General features: G+C 52.6%; 2 protein-coding genes across 4 annotated transcripts in view; one reads left to right on the top strand and one right to left on the bottom strand.

Moving 5' to 3' along the window:
• The window catches only part of BASP1 (brain abundant membrane attached signal protein 1), a 57,055-nt gene extending 44,786 nt beyond the window's left edge, over positions 1-12,269 (bottom strand). The window contains exon 1 of one of the 3 annotated variants that reach the window (XM_055325886.1): positions 11,888-12,269. The gene's annotated coding sequence lies outside the window, so the exon portion shown is untranslated. Of the gene's footprint in view, positions 1-10,562; positions 10,763-11,887 lie in introns of those variants that run through there. The other 2 variants (XM_055325884.1, XM_055325883.1) reach the window with 2 other exon arrangements.
• On the top strand, positions 8,356-12,499 carry LOC129509698 (basic proline-rich protein-like). The gene is made up of 4 exons (XM_055325533.1): positions 8,356-8,385; positions 9,828-10,275; positions 11,005-11,721; positions 12,261-12,499. Exons 1-4 carry the CDS (start codon positions 8,356-8,358, stop codon positions 12,497-12,499), a joined length of 1,434 nt encoding a protein of 477 aa, XP_055181508.1.
• The last annotated feature ends 1,986 nt before the right edge of the window (positions 12,500-14,485 follow it).

Below are 14,485 nucleotides of genomic sequence, written 5' to 3'. Positions count from 1 at the left end.
AGAACCCTCCCCCCACTCCCCATGTTACACCCTCTTCCAATAGGAATCCGGCCCAACGCAAAACTGGCTTCAGGTTTTTTTTTTTTTTCACTCCTCTTAGAAACAGCAGTGACATTTTTCGCAATATTACATCATTCTGGACTTCCTTGCCTTTTATCAGAGATTCTTGGCTACCTCACTATAGAAAGGAGTGACAAAAGGTCCTCCTTTGGTCCTATGCCCAGCCAATGGGCATCGATTCAGAAGTGAGAACTGCAAGCAGTGGCTCTTGGCTTGAAGAAGAGCAGTTAAAGGGGGAACGGGAGTACACCTGTCCCAGGGGGCCAACTGCTCCCTGTAGGCAGCACCTGCTAACGTCATGGTGCTTGCTGCTGGAAGCAAGGCCTCGGTCAAAGACTGTGTTACCATGGGCAGCACTCAAGTTCAAAGTGCGACAGAGTGGCCTTCTGTAAGCAGGACGGGCTAATTAACACTGTTGTTTCGGTGGTGGTGGTGGTGGGAGGGGGTGATGTGAAGCTGATGGACATTTAGAGTCACTTTTACAAAAATTCACATTTTGGGGCCCCTGGGGGGGCTCAGTGGTTGAGCGTCTGCCTTCAGCTCAGGTCCTGGGATCCAGTCCCACATCAGGCTCCCCGCAGGGAGCCTGCTTCTCCCTCTTTCTGTGTCTCTCATAAATAAATAAATAAATAAATAAATAAATAAATAAATAAATAAATAAAATCTTTTTTTTTTAATTCACTTTTTGTTACACTCTCTGCTTCAGAGTTGGTTGAATGCTGAACCTAAGATCTTAGAAACATTACGAGAGCTCCTTTCCCACCGCGTTAATTCCATTCCCTATTCCAACTACCATGGAAGTTGGAATACTTCACTCTTACCTTAGTGAAGTCCTGTGTAATAGAATTCCACTGTGTTAAAGTCACTTCTGTCTGCATTGTGGCCAGTCGGGGTCTCCTAGGATGGCCACCCACCCAAGAGACTCCAGGACAGATGAAATAAAGCTAAACTCTCTGGATGGTGGGAACAAACCCAGTCAGACCAGAAAGGAAGGAGGGAAATGGAGTGAACTATTAATGTTTTTATTTCTTACACCAGCGAGACCTTCCGTGAAACTTCTCAATCATCAGCCAAGCACTGGATTGGATGAGGGACAAAAGTAACTTGCAGACGGCGGTCGCGTGAAGAAAACACATACCTGAGAAACCACTATTCATCTTGCGTTAACAACCTTGTAGAGAACGTTGCTACAAACACCTGTTACCATGTGTCTGAGAGCCAAGCCCTGGAAATTCTAGAACCAGGTTTCCCAAGTCCAGTTGGGTGAGCCCTGGGAATTCGAGACTAGAGGTCTCGACAAAAGATCACCAGGGCTACTGAGGAAACCTGACCTGTCAACAGGGCGGTATTCACTGAGGCTGGGAGATCCTGAGAAGCCCCAGGAGCCAGGGTCACCAGCAACTGTTGAGATTCTTTCATGAGTCACTTGGAGAAGATTCCAGACCACCTTCTCTAATCATATGAATGTCTGTAGTGAATGCCGACGTGGTCACGTACCCGCACCCTACCTTCCTGATGCGATGCAGGATGAAGGAGGGCAGAAAGTCACCTCTCATCTTCCCACCTCTACATCACCGATTTCTCTAGATTTTCCTTTCTCCCGATCTCGGCTCAAAGATGCCCGAGGCAAATACAGACGCCCCTACTCTGCATCCAAACAGCTGAGAACATCTGTAAAGGCCAGAGGCAAACATCCCTTCAGCCCCTACTGTTTTCAAGACAAGCTCAGAGAAGCTAGGACAGTACTCCACAGGCCCAGGAAGACCTTTCTTCTATATATTCTTGAGAAATAGGGACGTTCTGGAGCACCTGGTGGCTCAGTGGTTGAGCATCTGCCTTTGGCCCAGGGCATGACCCCGGGGTCCCGGGATCGGGTCTCACGTCGGGGTCCCTGCATGGAGCCTGCTTCTCCCTCTGCCTGTATCTCTGCCTCTCTCTGTGTGTCTCTCATGAATAAATAAAATTCAAAAAAAAAAAAAGGAAAATAGGGATGTTCTTACAGTTACTAGATGGTTGCTCTTATTGTCTCTTTTGATACAATGTTTCCCCAACTAGACCCTGTTACTACATAACTTGGCGGGTGTATTAGTCTAGTCCAGAGGGTGTGTGTCGACAGGTAAATGAGGTGGCTCCGTGCAAAATCGGTTTGCTAAGCCGTCCAAGAAACTTGTAATTTAGAAAGCTCAACCAGGAAAGGCTGTTCTCTCGTGTTTCTTCATAAACTTGAAAAAGAAGTTTCCATTTGGATTTATTTTAGGAATGTATTTCTGACCTACAAAGCGGTAATAATTAAAAGCATTTATAAAAACTGTGAAGTCACACGGATTGCAGGTTTCCCTGGAAAGAACGTACGTTCGTCGACGCTTGCTCTCCCCTTACTGGAACGTCTAGATGGATCCTTGTAAATATGACATTAAAACCGTATCTCATCAAAAGTGAACTTACCGGAGTGTCTAGCTCATTTTTAAATATGAAATTAAAACTGAATCTCACCCAAAGTAAACTTACCACCGTTTCTCCAAGTGTGAATGCCCACAAACAACTCACAGTGCTCAAATAAGTTCCAAATACCCGATTATTAAGCTCTCCAGTGTGTTTTAACAACGTAAGGCCTTAAGGGCCGTATTTTAACGGCTACTTCAGGAACCTGCAGCTCTCTTAAATCCTCTAACTCGGCCCCGGTGCTATCCGTGGTAATTCTAAAGAAAAAAGATTCAACCTCGGGCTTTACGCAGCTCTCAAACCACTGAGCCAGAGAACCTCAGCAATCCACGGAAGAGCTGGTGTCCACCCTTCCCCACGACACCCTGGATCTTCCAAGGGCCTCCCTGAGCATTTCCTGGGGCACAGCACTGGGCTATGCACCACTTCACAGCCCCCAAACCAGCCTAAAGCCAACTGGCTTTCTTTTCCAATGTGTCCCCTCACTCCATAGCACCTGCTCCGCCCCCCCCCCCGCCCCCAGCCAGCACCACTGTTCATTTGAGGAAGAAAGCAAAGATGTGACCCCAAAATTTACTCTTATAAGCAACGTTATTTTAATGCGTGCCATAAATGCTTTGGCATGTGAAGGAAGTCACGTCCTATAATGCAAGAGGGGCGAGGTAAGTTGAAGGGGAAAGATGGCATGGAGTAAAGCCATAGCAGGTACCAACCACAGATAAGGGGCACCAGTGGTCCCCATCAATGGCAGAAGAGATTCGTTGTGCAGAGGAGAGGGCGGCAGGGAGAGGCATACAGGATCAGGACTGGATTTTCAAAAAATGGTACCAGGGTCAAAGAATGGTAAGAATTTAAGTTACAGACATTGAGTAAGAGTTTGACTCAATTCCACAGAAGGGAGGGGCAGCAGCAGGGAGGCTTTATTGGGAAATAACCTGGTTTTCCACTGGGCCACTAACCAGCTCATGAGACTTTGAGTAAGCCACCAACTTTTCTAAGATCCTTTTGAGTTCCAAAAATAATTGTTTAGGTCACGAGCTTTCAAACATTCTGGGAGGATGACACAAGTATTTACAAAAGATTGAGGCTGGAGTTAGGGTGGTATTTGAAAGCAGTCACCAATTTTCTGCAAATGAATCCTACATGGAGGCAGAATGAAAATGGGTTCACAACGATAGGACTCAGTTTGCTTCTCGTTGGGCGACCCTAAGTGCATAGCAGGAAGGAGGTCAAGTAGCATCCCTGGTTAGTAACTGGGCGAATTACAGGTAAGGCATCTAGGTGTGTATCTCCCCTTGCGAGGTGTATTGAGGAAAGCAAAGGGAACAACCAAGGCCATATCCATCTAAGAGTCCTTATTCGGAGCGGCCACCACCACCATCATCATCACCATCCAAGAAAAGGATGACTTAAGGACACTAGGCCAAGTTCACTATGACAAGAAGCACTTCTAATCTGCAGGTCACTTAACGTATGTACTGACTCAATATTTATTCTGCATTGAATCCCTTCTATAGTAAGTAATTTTTCTTGAAAAACTTAGGATCAACTCTCTCTAAATGAATATCAAAGATGCTAATCTATTAGAAGGTCACCCATTATATTCCAGACAAAATGGCCAAGGCTCATGGAAAACACAGTGTCGCACCAGAGAGCAGAACAGGGCCATCGATATGGATGTGAATTCTATGACTTTCTATTAGCCCTACAATCTTATGGTCATTACTGAGCCCTCCATTTTCCACTTACGCCTGGGTAAGATGCATTTTACAATTTGTTTGAGGAGATAAAATTCAATTAGAGCATAGGATATACAAGGAAATATCAACAAATGTCCAATCTCATCCTTTAACTTCTCCAGATTAAGCAACAACAAAAAATACCCAAACTTTCATAGAGGAAAACACTTAAAAGATACAACATCCCTATCCGAAACGTTTCCTATGGTGAATACCTGACAGATAAAGTAAAATACAATTTCCCTCCTACATCTGTAAGATTCAAAAACCTGTTTTAAAAACCGTTAGAAAATGATTTAACTTGGCTGGCTCAGTCGGTTAAGCGCCTGCCTTTGGGTCAGGTCATGACTGGGGTCCTGGGATGGAGCCCTGGGTGGGGCTTGCTGCCCAGGGGGAGTCTGCTTCTCCCCCTCCCTCCGCCCCTCCCGCGGCTTGGGTGCACATGCGCGCTCTCTCTCTCTCACATAAATACATAAATAAATAAATCCTTGAAAGAAAGAAAGAGAAAGAAAGAAAGAAAGAAAGAAAGAAAGAAAGAAAGAAAAGAAAATGATTTAAGCAAAATGGAAATGACTTTACCTTCACCTAAGAGCAAAACTCAGTGTCCAGAAGGTCAAATACAAATCACTTGGGCAGATCACCAATTTAAATACCTGAAAGGTTCAAACTGATTCCAGGATCCATCAAACCCAAATATCTGAAAGTCCAATGAACTTCCTTTTTGCTTTTAAGAAGCCAGGGTGACCAAGGTCTCCATGGGGATAATTAATTCCAAGCATTTTGTCAACAGGTGACGACCTCTACATTCCTGAATAATAAAAGTTCAACTCCTGGCATAGGCTGGTGGCGATGTGCGCAACAAGCAAGTGTATACCACGTGTCCTCGGAATTTCAAATATCAAGAGCGGTTTCTATCAATCTTAGTCCTAATGACTTACTAGTAAGACACTCCTTTCAAATGCAAACGAACGCATCTGGATCCAGGACACCACAGAAGCTAGTAGGCTCAGGAATCTGAATGAATTATGTCTGTTCCCCAGGTCATACAGCCTTACCCAGATCTCAACATTATCAAAACAGTAAGCCTTTCTCCGAAGGTCTCTGAACTGGCAAGGACTTTCTTTCTTTTTCTTTCTTTCTTTTTTTTTTTTTTTTAAATATCAGTTCCATATGGAGGCTAGGGTTGTACTAATCAACCCGCTCTGGACTTTTGAAACGAGTACAAGTGCCCTGGCAACCTATTCAAGGTACCAGGGCTACACCTGGAGGGTCTTCCTAAACCTCGTACTTCTACATTCAACCAACTTGCACCCAAGGCCCCAGGGCCCCGGCCTCTGAAAGGAGCACGTGAATGGCTACAGGCGGAGGGGAAGGCGGGTTCTCTCACCATTTTATGGTGAATGTGCTTTACAGAGACATACAGAATACGTGAGGCAGTGTCCTGGGTGTTTGACGACTGCACTTAATCCTTGCAGAGACTCAGCTGTAACCTGCATTTCGTGGATGAGGACGGAGGCACAGAGAGACGCTAAGCAATCTGCCGAGAAAGCCACACAGCAGAGACCGGATTCTTAACCCAGTGACGGGCCCCAAGTCCAAGTCCACCACACCCCGCCCTCCGTATCAGGCTTTTCTAGGCATCATACTCCCCACACAATGTACAAGCGACGGCTGAAATGTGTATTTACAAGTTTAAGCAACAAACCGATGAAACCCAGTTCTTTCTAAAATGAAGAAAAAAATCATCGATTCAAAAACAAAGTTCATAAAATGTTTAAGTGATAAGGAGGAAATATGGTGTGAATGCACTGCCTTCCCCACGAAACGCCCTTTTTCTATATCTTGAAATGTTTCCTTATGCCCCAGGCCCCTGGTGTGCATGCAGATGGTTTCTATTTCTAAGCCTCCAAAGCTTTCAGGAATTTATTCCTAGACTTTGAAACCTGCTCGCTTGCAACCTCCCCTCACCGATGGCCTTGGCTAGTCCAAAAACTCTCTGCTTTCCCTGTTTTTGTTTGAAGAAAAAAAAAAAAAAAGATCTACTGCCTTTGGAAAGCCTGATTTTTTAAAGTTATTTAAATCCTCGGGTTGCAGAAGCAGGAAAATGCACGACAGGACTCCTCTGCCTCCACGTCACCCCATTTCTGACGTCCAGGGGGAGGAGAATGCTGTTGGATCAGCGTCGCTAAGGCCCGAGTCTTCTCAAGATCACAATTTACCTACGAGCTGGTAAGAACTGGATGCCACACGCTCATCTTTTGCTCTCGTAAGGTTCAGCGGACACTTAACCTCGGTGTCTGTCTAGAGAAACAGTGGCGGACGGAAGCGCCTGCCACCGAGACCCTTCTTTGGCAGGCCGCGGCGTCGGGGCTTCAGGACTACCCCTGTATTTTCTCAAAAGAATGTCAGTGCCACCTCCTGAGTTACGTAAGCGGCCCTGGGAAGTTCAGTGAGGGTGGCTACCTGGCTTCGTCCAATCCACTTTTGGGCAAATTCCCACAGGGTCTCATTAAATGTCAAATACGCACATGTAGGAGGACACTAGTTAGCAATTATGATAGCTGAGCGTCTCTGAAAGCGAACTACCCCATTTCTAAGCCTGAAACCCCGAGGCCTTGATTAATCAGCTCGGGCCACAACTGCAGCTCCACGCACAGAGTGGGTGAGGGCGTCAATCACGCGGACCGTGCGGAGGTGCAAGGGCGAGGTCAGGAAGCCTCGGAGAGCCAGTCATTGTGCTTCTGCGCTGTTCAGCCGTATGGGTGGTCCTTAGTATCGTGAGAAAATGAACAATTATTACCCCAACCCTACAACTGAAGTAGTGAAACTCACGGAGGCCTCCAGTAGTCTGCCCACCGGGGCTGAGCCGGACGGAGTCTAGGGATTTTTCAAACCCAGGCACTTTGCACTGTGCCTCGGGGTGCCTGCCCCAGACACACAGAGGGTTTTCTCTTCGAAAACAATTCCGGGCTATTCACAACCTCAAAGCCAAGGGTGGTCGAGCAGACCTGATGAATGCTAGATGCTGCACCCATTTCCCTGAGAACTTCAGCTCGTCTACATCTCAGAGTGTCCTCAGTGGCCCCCCGGCTTCCCGTTCACCAGCTAAAATGATCACGAAGACGCTGATCCCTGGTACAGAAGGGGTCAATCGGGCAGGTCCAACCACATGCAACATAAAGGCCTAAGCAAATCGGGGCATTTCTTTCAACAGAATCAGACACCAAAAGCGATTGCTTCTGACACAGGAGAGTTGACAGGCCTTCTTGGGATGTCTTTCAAAACACGATTTTAACAAGAGATTAGAAAAATAAAGACAGAACAATTTTGTAAGTCCTTTATTTTGTGAGCATCGTTCACTACAGCTTTTAAAGTTCAGGAGTGCCTCACGTGAGTTTGTAAACCCGTAAATGGACATCTTAATCCGAGACGTTCAGAGCAGCCCATTCGTTTTACACCGCTAGAAACTGGAAAGGAGCCTCTTAGGACCCTAGCTAGACGCCCCCATGTACGCACATATATTTAGAAAGAACAAAATTGATTACTTTCCAAAGACCGACACGAAGCACTATTGAGTAATATTCTACACAACTAACTTAGTTTCGTTATCATCAGTAAGATTTCATTTTTTATTGCATGTGTACATATAAGCACGTGTGTGTATGTGTGTACATATGTGTGTGTAAGCATGTGTGTCTAGACATGGCACCTTAAAAAACAGTCTTGGATTTTGCAAGTCTTTACAAAACTACTGTGTATAACACCCAGACATCCATTTTACAGTGACTAGAACTCCCCCAAATGTCAGTTTTTCATACTCTGCTTATCTTGGCCATGAAGCGAAAATGGTTTCTAAAGTGTTCTTAATGTAAATTTGTTTCAAAAACCACAAAAGCTAAAGAGACGGAACGCATCACATCTCACGCTATCCTGTGACGTGTTCTGGTAAATTCAGTAAGATTGTAGAGATGCGCCCAAGGATAGGCAGCTGAAGCCCTTAGAGCTCTTCCATTGGACATTCAAATTAGGGTGGTCCAGCAGGAGAGAAGGTTCTCTTCCGCACGCCATAATGAAAGCACGAGCACCAGTTAAGAGACAAAAATGCCATTGCGATATGCTCATCGCGGGCGCCTTTTGTCGGAAGGCCCATTAGCTCCCTTTCTCCACCTGCCAGGGACTGCCAAAAACCAAGCTGGATAAAAGAGTAAGGGAACTGATGATTTTTGCAAATCCGGTTTAAAAATTATCTTGCTTAAAAACTAAGACTTACTGAATTGGGGGCATATTGGTATATATTTGCTATCAAAGCCCATCTACTCCAACTCACCTCTCCCTCAAAAGACATAACCTCAAAGGAAAAAAAAGAAAAAACCTGCAGACAGCCCTCGACACCATAATAAGCGGCTCAATACTAAGGAATAGAGAGGGTACCAGCAGCTACCCTCTCAAGGATGGGCCCGGCCATATTAAACGTGATCAGTATCAATATCCTTTTATTAAAAGGAACAAAAGACATGACTTCCATTTTCCTGCCACATGTTGTCCTGCCAGGGTGTGCCGAGAATACTTAAACAGAAAATTTGTAATGGGCCATTGCAAAAACACGGCATTTAGCTATTTTCTTTCCATAAGTGGCCTTTTGGATGGTACAATAAAGTAGCCCCTAAAGTCAAAAAGAAGTCTGAATGGCCATAACCTGGATGATACATCATTTTGAAGAAAATCAGCCATCAAAGGTACGTGTATCATGGCTTCTGTTAGATATTGCCAAAAAAAGAAAAAGAAAAAGAAAAAAAAAAAAAAAAAAAGGAAGCATCATGAATCCAGTCAAGCATCTTTACCCCAGCAGCCCCGGTTGCCTTCTTCCTCCTCCCCTATCCGTGATTCCCTTCTCCATGGGGCTGGCCTTTTGGGATCCCTAGTGAAACAATGAGGCAGGAATCCAGAGAAGAACAGACTGGGTTCGGGTTCTGACAAGGTGACCACTTCCCCCTGCTCCGCTCTGTAGGCCATCTTGTTCCCACAAGCGCCAGAAATGTCTTAATTTCTTCCAAGTAGTGACACTAGGGGCCGATAGCCGCTGTCAGTTTGGGGACCAGCGTCCCTTAATCAAAGGACCAGCAGCAAAAAAAAAAAATCTGTCAAATGGTTAAGTGATGCAAATCGAGGGGGCCTCCATCACTGCGGTGCAATAGGCCATGGGGGCGGGGGGGGGGGGGGGGGACAATGGGCAGTGCTAGGAAGGAAAATCAGTGTTCGGTCACGAATATAATCCACAGTTTGCTCTCAGCACCAAGGATAATCTTATTTTTCATCACTAAGAATGCCAAGGGCGAGAGGCAACCTGGAAAAAGAAGAAACACACCCGCGCGCGCGCGGAGCCCCGGTCCTCTGCGTCCAGGGGTTTCACGCAACATTTGGGGCAAACGCCTTTGTTCCCCGGCGCGCGGAGGGGGTGGGTGGGTGGGTGATGGGGCGCTCGGCTGGGGCTGCCGGGGGCCTCCACACCCAGCTCTCCGGCGCATGCGCCAGGCCGAGACAAAGGAATAGGTAATCACCGCCCCGGTTCATTCATTCGGCCCGCAGCGCCCGGCCCCCGAGCCCCGGGGCGACCCCGGGGGGCCCCCGCCCCCCCCCCCGCGCCGCCGGCCCCGCCGGAGCCCGAGCGGGTCCCCCCAAGCTGGGCGCCCGGGCTGCACCCGTGGGCGCCGCGCCCACCTCCGCGGGGCGGTCGCGCGGGCGGCGCGGGTTCGAGGCCCGCCCGGGGCGGCGGCGTCTCCGGGGAGGCGGGCGCTCGGCGAGTCTTCCCGGAGGGCCCGGGGCGCACCCACCGGGGCCCGCAGTCCCCCCGCCTCGGGCGCGGGGAGCCGGGGCGGGCGTCGGGGCGCAGCGCTGCCGCTGTCGGCCGCACCCGCCGCGCCCCCCGCAGCCTCCCCGGGGCGCCCACGGGAGCCCCCGAGCAAGCCCGCCCCTGGCCCGGGGGGCCGCGCCCCGCTCTGCGCCCCGCGCCCCGTGCGCCCCGCGCCCCTCCCCGGCCGGTGACATCCGCTCCCGCGGCCCCGCGGCGCTCCGACAGGTCCCCGCCGCGCGCCCCCCGGCCCCGGGCGCGCTCGCCCCCCCCCACCCCTGCGCCAGGCTGCGCCCCCCGCGCCCCGCGCCCCGCGCCCCGCGCCCCGCGCCCGACGGGAGCCCCGCGGAGGCCGCCGTCCAGAGAACAAAGGCCGGGGGCGCGGGGGGCAGGGGCGCGCGGGGGGCAGGGGCGCGGGGGGCAGGGGCGCGGGGGGCAGGGGCGCGGGGCCCGGGCCAGGGGCGCCCTCTTACCGGCTCGGGTGCTGTGCCCCCGGGGAGCGCGGTGCCGCGAGCGGCGCGGGTGCGGGCGTGGCCGGCGGGTGCCTGGCCGCGGGCGGAGGCTGAGTCCCGGCTCGACGGCCGAGCCCGCAGCGAGGAGCGAGTGGGAGCTGCCGCCGCCGCCGCCGCCGCCGTCGCCGCTACTGCCGCCGCCGCCGCTACTGCCGCCGCAGCCCCTGCGCCGCTCGCGCCCGCGCTCCCCCTCCCCTTCCTGCCCAGCGCCCTCCCCCGGCGCCCGCCCGCCGCCCGCCTCCCGCCTCCCGCCTCCCGCCTCCCGCGAACCCCGCCCCTCCGCGCCGCCCCGGGCCCCGCCCGCCTCCCCTGCGCCCCGGCCCCGGCCCCGGCCCCGGCCCCGGCCCTCCGCGCCCCTCCCCCGGCCTGCGCGCGCCCCCCTCCGCGCCCCTCCCCCGCCGAGCCGAGCCGAGCCCCGCGTCCGTGGGCACCCCTCTGCCTCGCCCTCGCCCTCTCCCTCTGCCTCTGCCTCTGCCTCTGCCTCTGCCTCTGCCTCTGCCTCGCCCTCTCCCTCCCTCTCTCCGTCTCCCCCTGGACTGGCCGCACCCGCCCCGCGGTGCCCACGGCGCCCCCTGCACCTGCTGCCCGTCCCGCACCCCCGCACCCCCGCACCCTCGCGCGCCGCGCCCGCAGGAGCCCCGAACGCCTGGACACCCGGACACCCGGACACCTGGACGCCTGGACACCTGGACACCGGGACACCCGGACACCTGGACACCGGGACACCCGGACACCCGGACACCTGAACACCGGGACACCCGGACAGCCAGACACCTGGACACCGGGACACCCGGACACCTGGACAGCCGGACGCCTGGACGCCCGGACGCCGGGACACCCGGACACCTAAACACCTGTACACCGGGACACCCGGACGCCTGGACACCCGGACACCCGGACACCTGGGCACCTGGACACCCGGACGCCTGGACAGCTGGACACCGGGACGCCTGGACACCTGGACGCCTGGACACCTGGACACCCGGACACCCAGACACCCGCACGCCTGGACGCGCGGCGAGGCCGAGGCCGAGGGCGACCCGGGCACCGCGCGGCCGCAGGGGGCCGCCGACCCAGGGCGAGTCCGCGAGCGCGGCCCGGGGCGAGGGCGGCGGCCCAGGTGCGCCGGCGGGGGGTGGGCGCCGCGCCCCGCGAGGATGCTGTGGGCGGAGGGCAGGCGGCGGCCGAGCAGAGGCAGCGGCGGGTCCTGCGCGGTGGCGCGCGGCGGCGGGTCCGGGGGTCCGGGGGCCCGGGGGGCGGGGGCGGGGGCGGGGACGTCCACCCACCTGGCTCACCTGTCGGCGGGGACGGATGCGGGAGACGGCGCGGCGACGCTCACCCCGGCTGCGCGTCCTCAGACAAAAGCCCGCGCGCGTCACCTGCCCGCGGCCGCCGGGACCTGGGGGCCCCTCTCTGCGGCCCGCTGGCGCCCTCTGGCTGCGCCCGGACGGCCTGGGCGTACCCGCGGCCCCGGGAAGCCCGCGGCGCCCTCCTCACGCGGGCGGGGCGGCGCGTCCTCGCAGGCCCGGGGAGGGAGGGAGAGGCCTCGGTCCTTAGGGGAGGATGCCACAGGCAGGTGCGTCCGCAGGCAACTGGGGGAGGTAAGTGCCTTTTCAGTCAACAGGGGGAAAAATCAAAAAAACGTATCGGACCTTACAGTTAAATCAAGCAGGGCGCCAGGGTCCACCAGGACTGTGCCTGCCGGGTGTGCGGGCCCGAGGCTGCTGGCGCAGGGCCAGGCGGCCACAACGGACGAAGGCCTGCAAGCCGGGAGTGTTCGCCTTGTAACCGAAAGGCCGTCAGAAAAAAACGGTGATTTTGTTTGTTTGTTTGTTTGTTTGTTTCCGGGTACTTTCTTTTTCCTTTTCCCCCTTTCTTTTCTTTTCTTTGCCCTTTAAGTGAAATAGCAAAGAAGTAAGCGCAGTACAAGGACAGGGAAGAGGACTGCTACCGGGGGTGTCTCCCGAGCATTTCATGTCTCTGAACGGTTATGCTCAGTGATGTCGTATGTCCCATATTCGTGCCTCCTTCGGGACCCCCGTCCCCGAGGCTGGATGCTGAGTTTCTCAGCCTCCTGTCTGGGGCGGGTAATTTTTTTATTTTGGATGCGGGAGCGGGTAAGGGGTAGTGTCAGGGCTCTTGTGGATGTGGAGCATCACAGCCGACCTCTACCCACTAGTTGTCAGTAGTGAGTATGCACCTGCGGGCACACACACACACACACACACACACACACACACGCGCGCGCGCAGTACCATCACCACCCCCAGCAACAGGACACCAGTTGTGACAACCCACGGTGCCTCCAGGCATTGCCAAACGACCCCCAGGAGACGAAAATCACTCCAGGTTGAGAACTGCTGGACCAAAATAAAATTTTCAACCATCCTGGGCAAGCCTCTAAGTGTTTACTTTATCAGATCAGATGAGCATTTGCAATTTCATTAAAGCCCAAGACATCCACTGAATGGATCTGTGAGGGCCCCTGAGTAGTTGTTTCTTTAATATTCGGTTTTTAGCTCTGCGATCTTTCAGACGTGTAAGTCATCTGAAAATTAGTGAGCGTCCGTCCCTATTGTGTTCTCATGAGAAGCCTCCGAATATTACCTTCTATTTTCCCTTTGTCCGATTTTTCCACAAAGAGACGACATAGGAAGGAAGGTCTGTTCACCTCCAGTGCTCCTGGCGCAGTGTTCGTGAGGGCGAAAACCAGCCTTGCAAAGGTGTGACTGGAAAGCAGATCACAGGTTACCATAGAAATAGAGGTACAGGCTCACGCCAAGGCGACAGTGTGTCTCCTCAGTGTGGTCTCCCATCAGATTTCGCTGTCCTCTTCAAGGATTTTTTTTTTTTTTAGGAATTTTCTTTAATGAAATCATGACGTAATGGGCCGATAGTGCCACTGATCTCGGAATTTGTCGACATGCATCAAATGGTGACCAAAATGTCACATCTCAATCCGTTATTACATAAAATCCAACACGGTGACGTTTGTAGTCTGAGTTTTACTCGTTCATCCAACATCTTACATTTTTAATGTGCGTGCTCTTGAAAAAATTTTAAAAACAACTCACTCAGGGACTTCAGGAATAAGCATCTGAAGCTCTGGAATTGAGAAAATTGTTAACATTAACTACTGTGGATGCCACTGGCTGCTTAGATTATGAACTAATGGACTTGGACGCATATGGTAAAGTGAATCTGTGACAAATTTCATTACCTGTCGACATTACACACACGAAAATAAAAACTGCCTCACTCTCCAAACGGAATGAATATATTCTTAATAAACAAAGCTGCACTTCCTGGGTTGTAAAATGAATTCTATTGTCATTTTCAATTGCCTGCATAATTTGCTTCAGTGGAGCATAACGTGCATCACGAAAATACTCATCAGAAAGACAAATTATGCAGTGACCACTGATCTTTCCTAAAAGATTCGCCAAAGAATTGCTTGCAAGATAGTGGGCACACTGTCACCTAAATTACTAGTCAGTTTCCAAGAACTCCGGTGTCCGGCCTTCCAGATTGTTAGCGAGCGTGTCAAGTGAGGCGTGTACAACAGATTCGTGTGGAGACCTCATCTCACCCCCAAACCTCGCCCACCGCTCCCGTATCAGCCAGCCGGGCCCGGCGTCTGCCTCGCCTCCCCTTCCTTCTCTCCTAAATTGTGGGAAAAGGGAGTGAGATCCCACATCAAAGATGCAGACCGACGTGAGTGAGACAGAGGCGCGGTGACCTAGCGCGGCCCGCGTGACCCCGGCCGCCGTGGCCGGGCCTCTTCTGGCCAGCTCCTGTTCAAGGCCACCAAGGCCACCGTGACACCCACACAGAGAATCCGGGAAACGCGGCTCTAGCCGGAAGCACCGGCTGGGTGAGCGGGC

This window comes from Nyctereutes procyonoides, unplaced genomic scaffold (assembly GCF_905146905.1).
Source record: "Nyctereutes procyonoides isolate TBG_1078 unplaced genomic scaffold, NYPRO_anot_genome, whole genome shotgun sequence".
NCBI lineage: Eukaryota > Metazoa > Chordata > Mammalia > Carnivora > Canidae > Nyctereutes > Nyctereutes procyonoides.
The sequence above is the reverse complement of the archived record's forward strand: the minus strand, read 5'-3'. Positions and strand labels throughout refer to the sequence as shown.

Excerpts from the sequence above, each read along its gene's own strand:
- LOC129509698 (XM_055325533.1), top strand. The coding sequence starts at position 8,356 with ATGCTCATCGCGGGCGCCTTTTGTCGGAAG. Across the intron at positions 8,386-9,827 it reads CGGGCGCCTTTTGTCGGAAG|CGCCCGGCCCCCGAGCCCCG; the intron begins GCCCATTAGCTC and ends TTCGGCCCGCAG. Across the intron at positions 11,722-12,260 it reads GGGCGAGGGCGGCGGCCCAG|TTAAATCAAGCAGGGCGCCA; the intron begins GTGCGCCGGCGG and ends CGGACCTTACAG.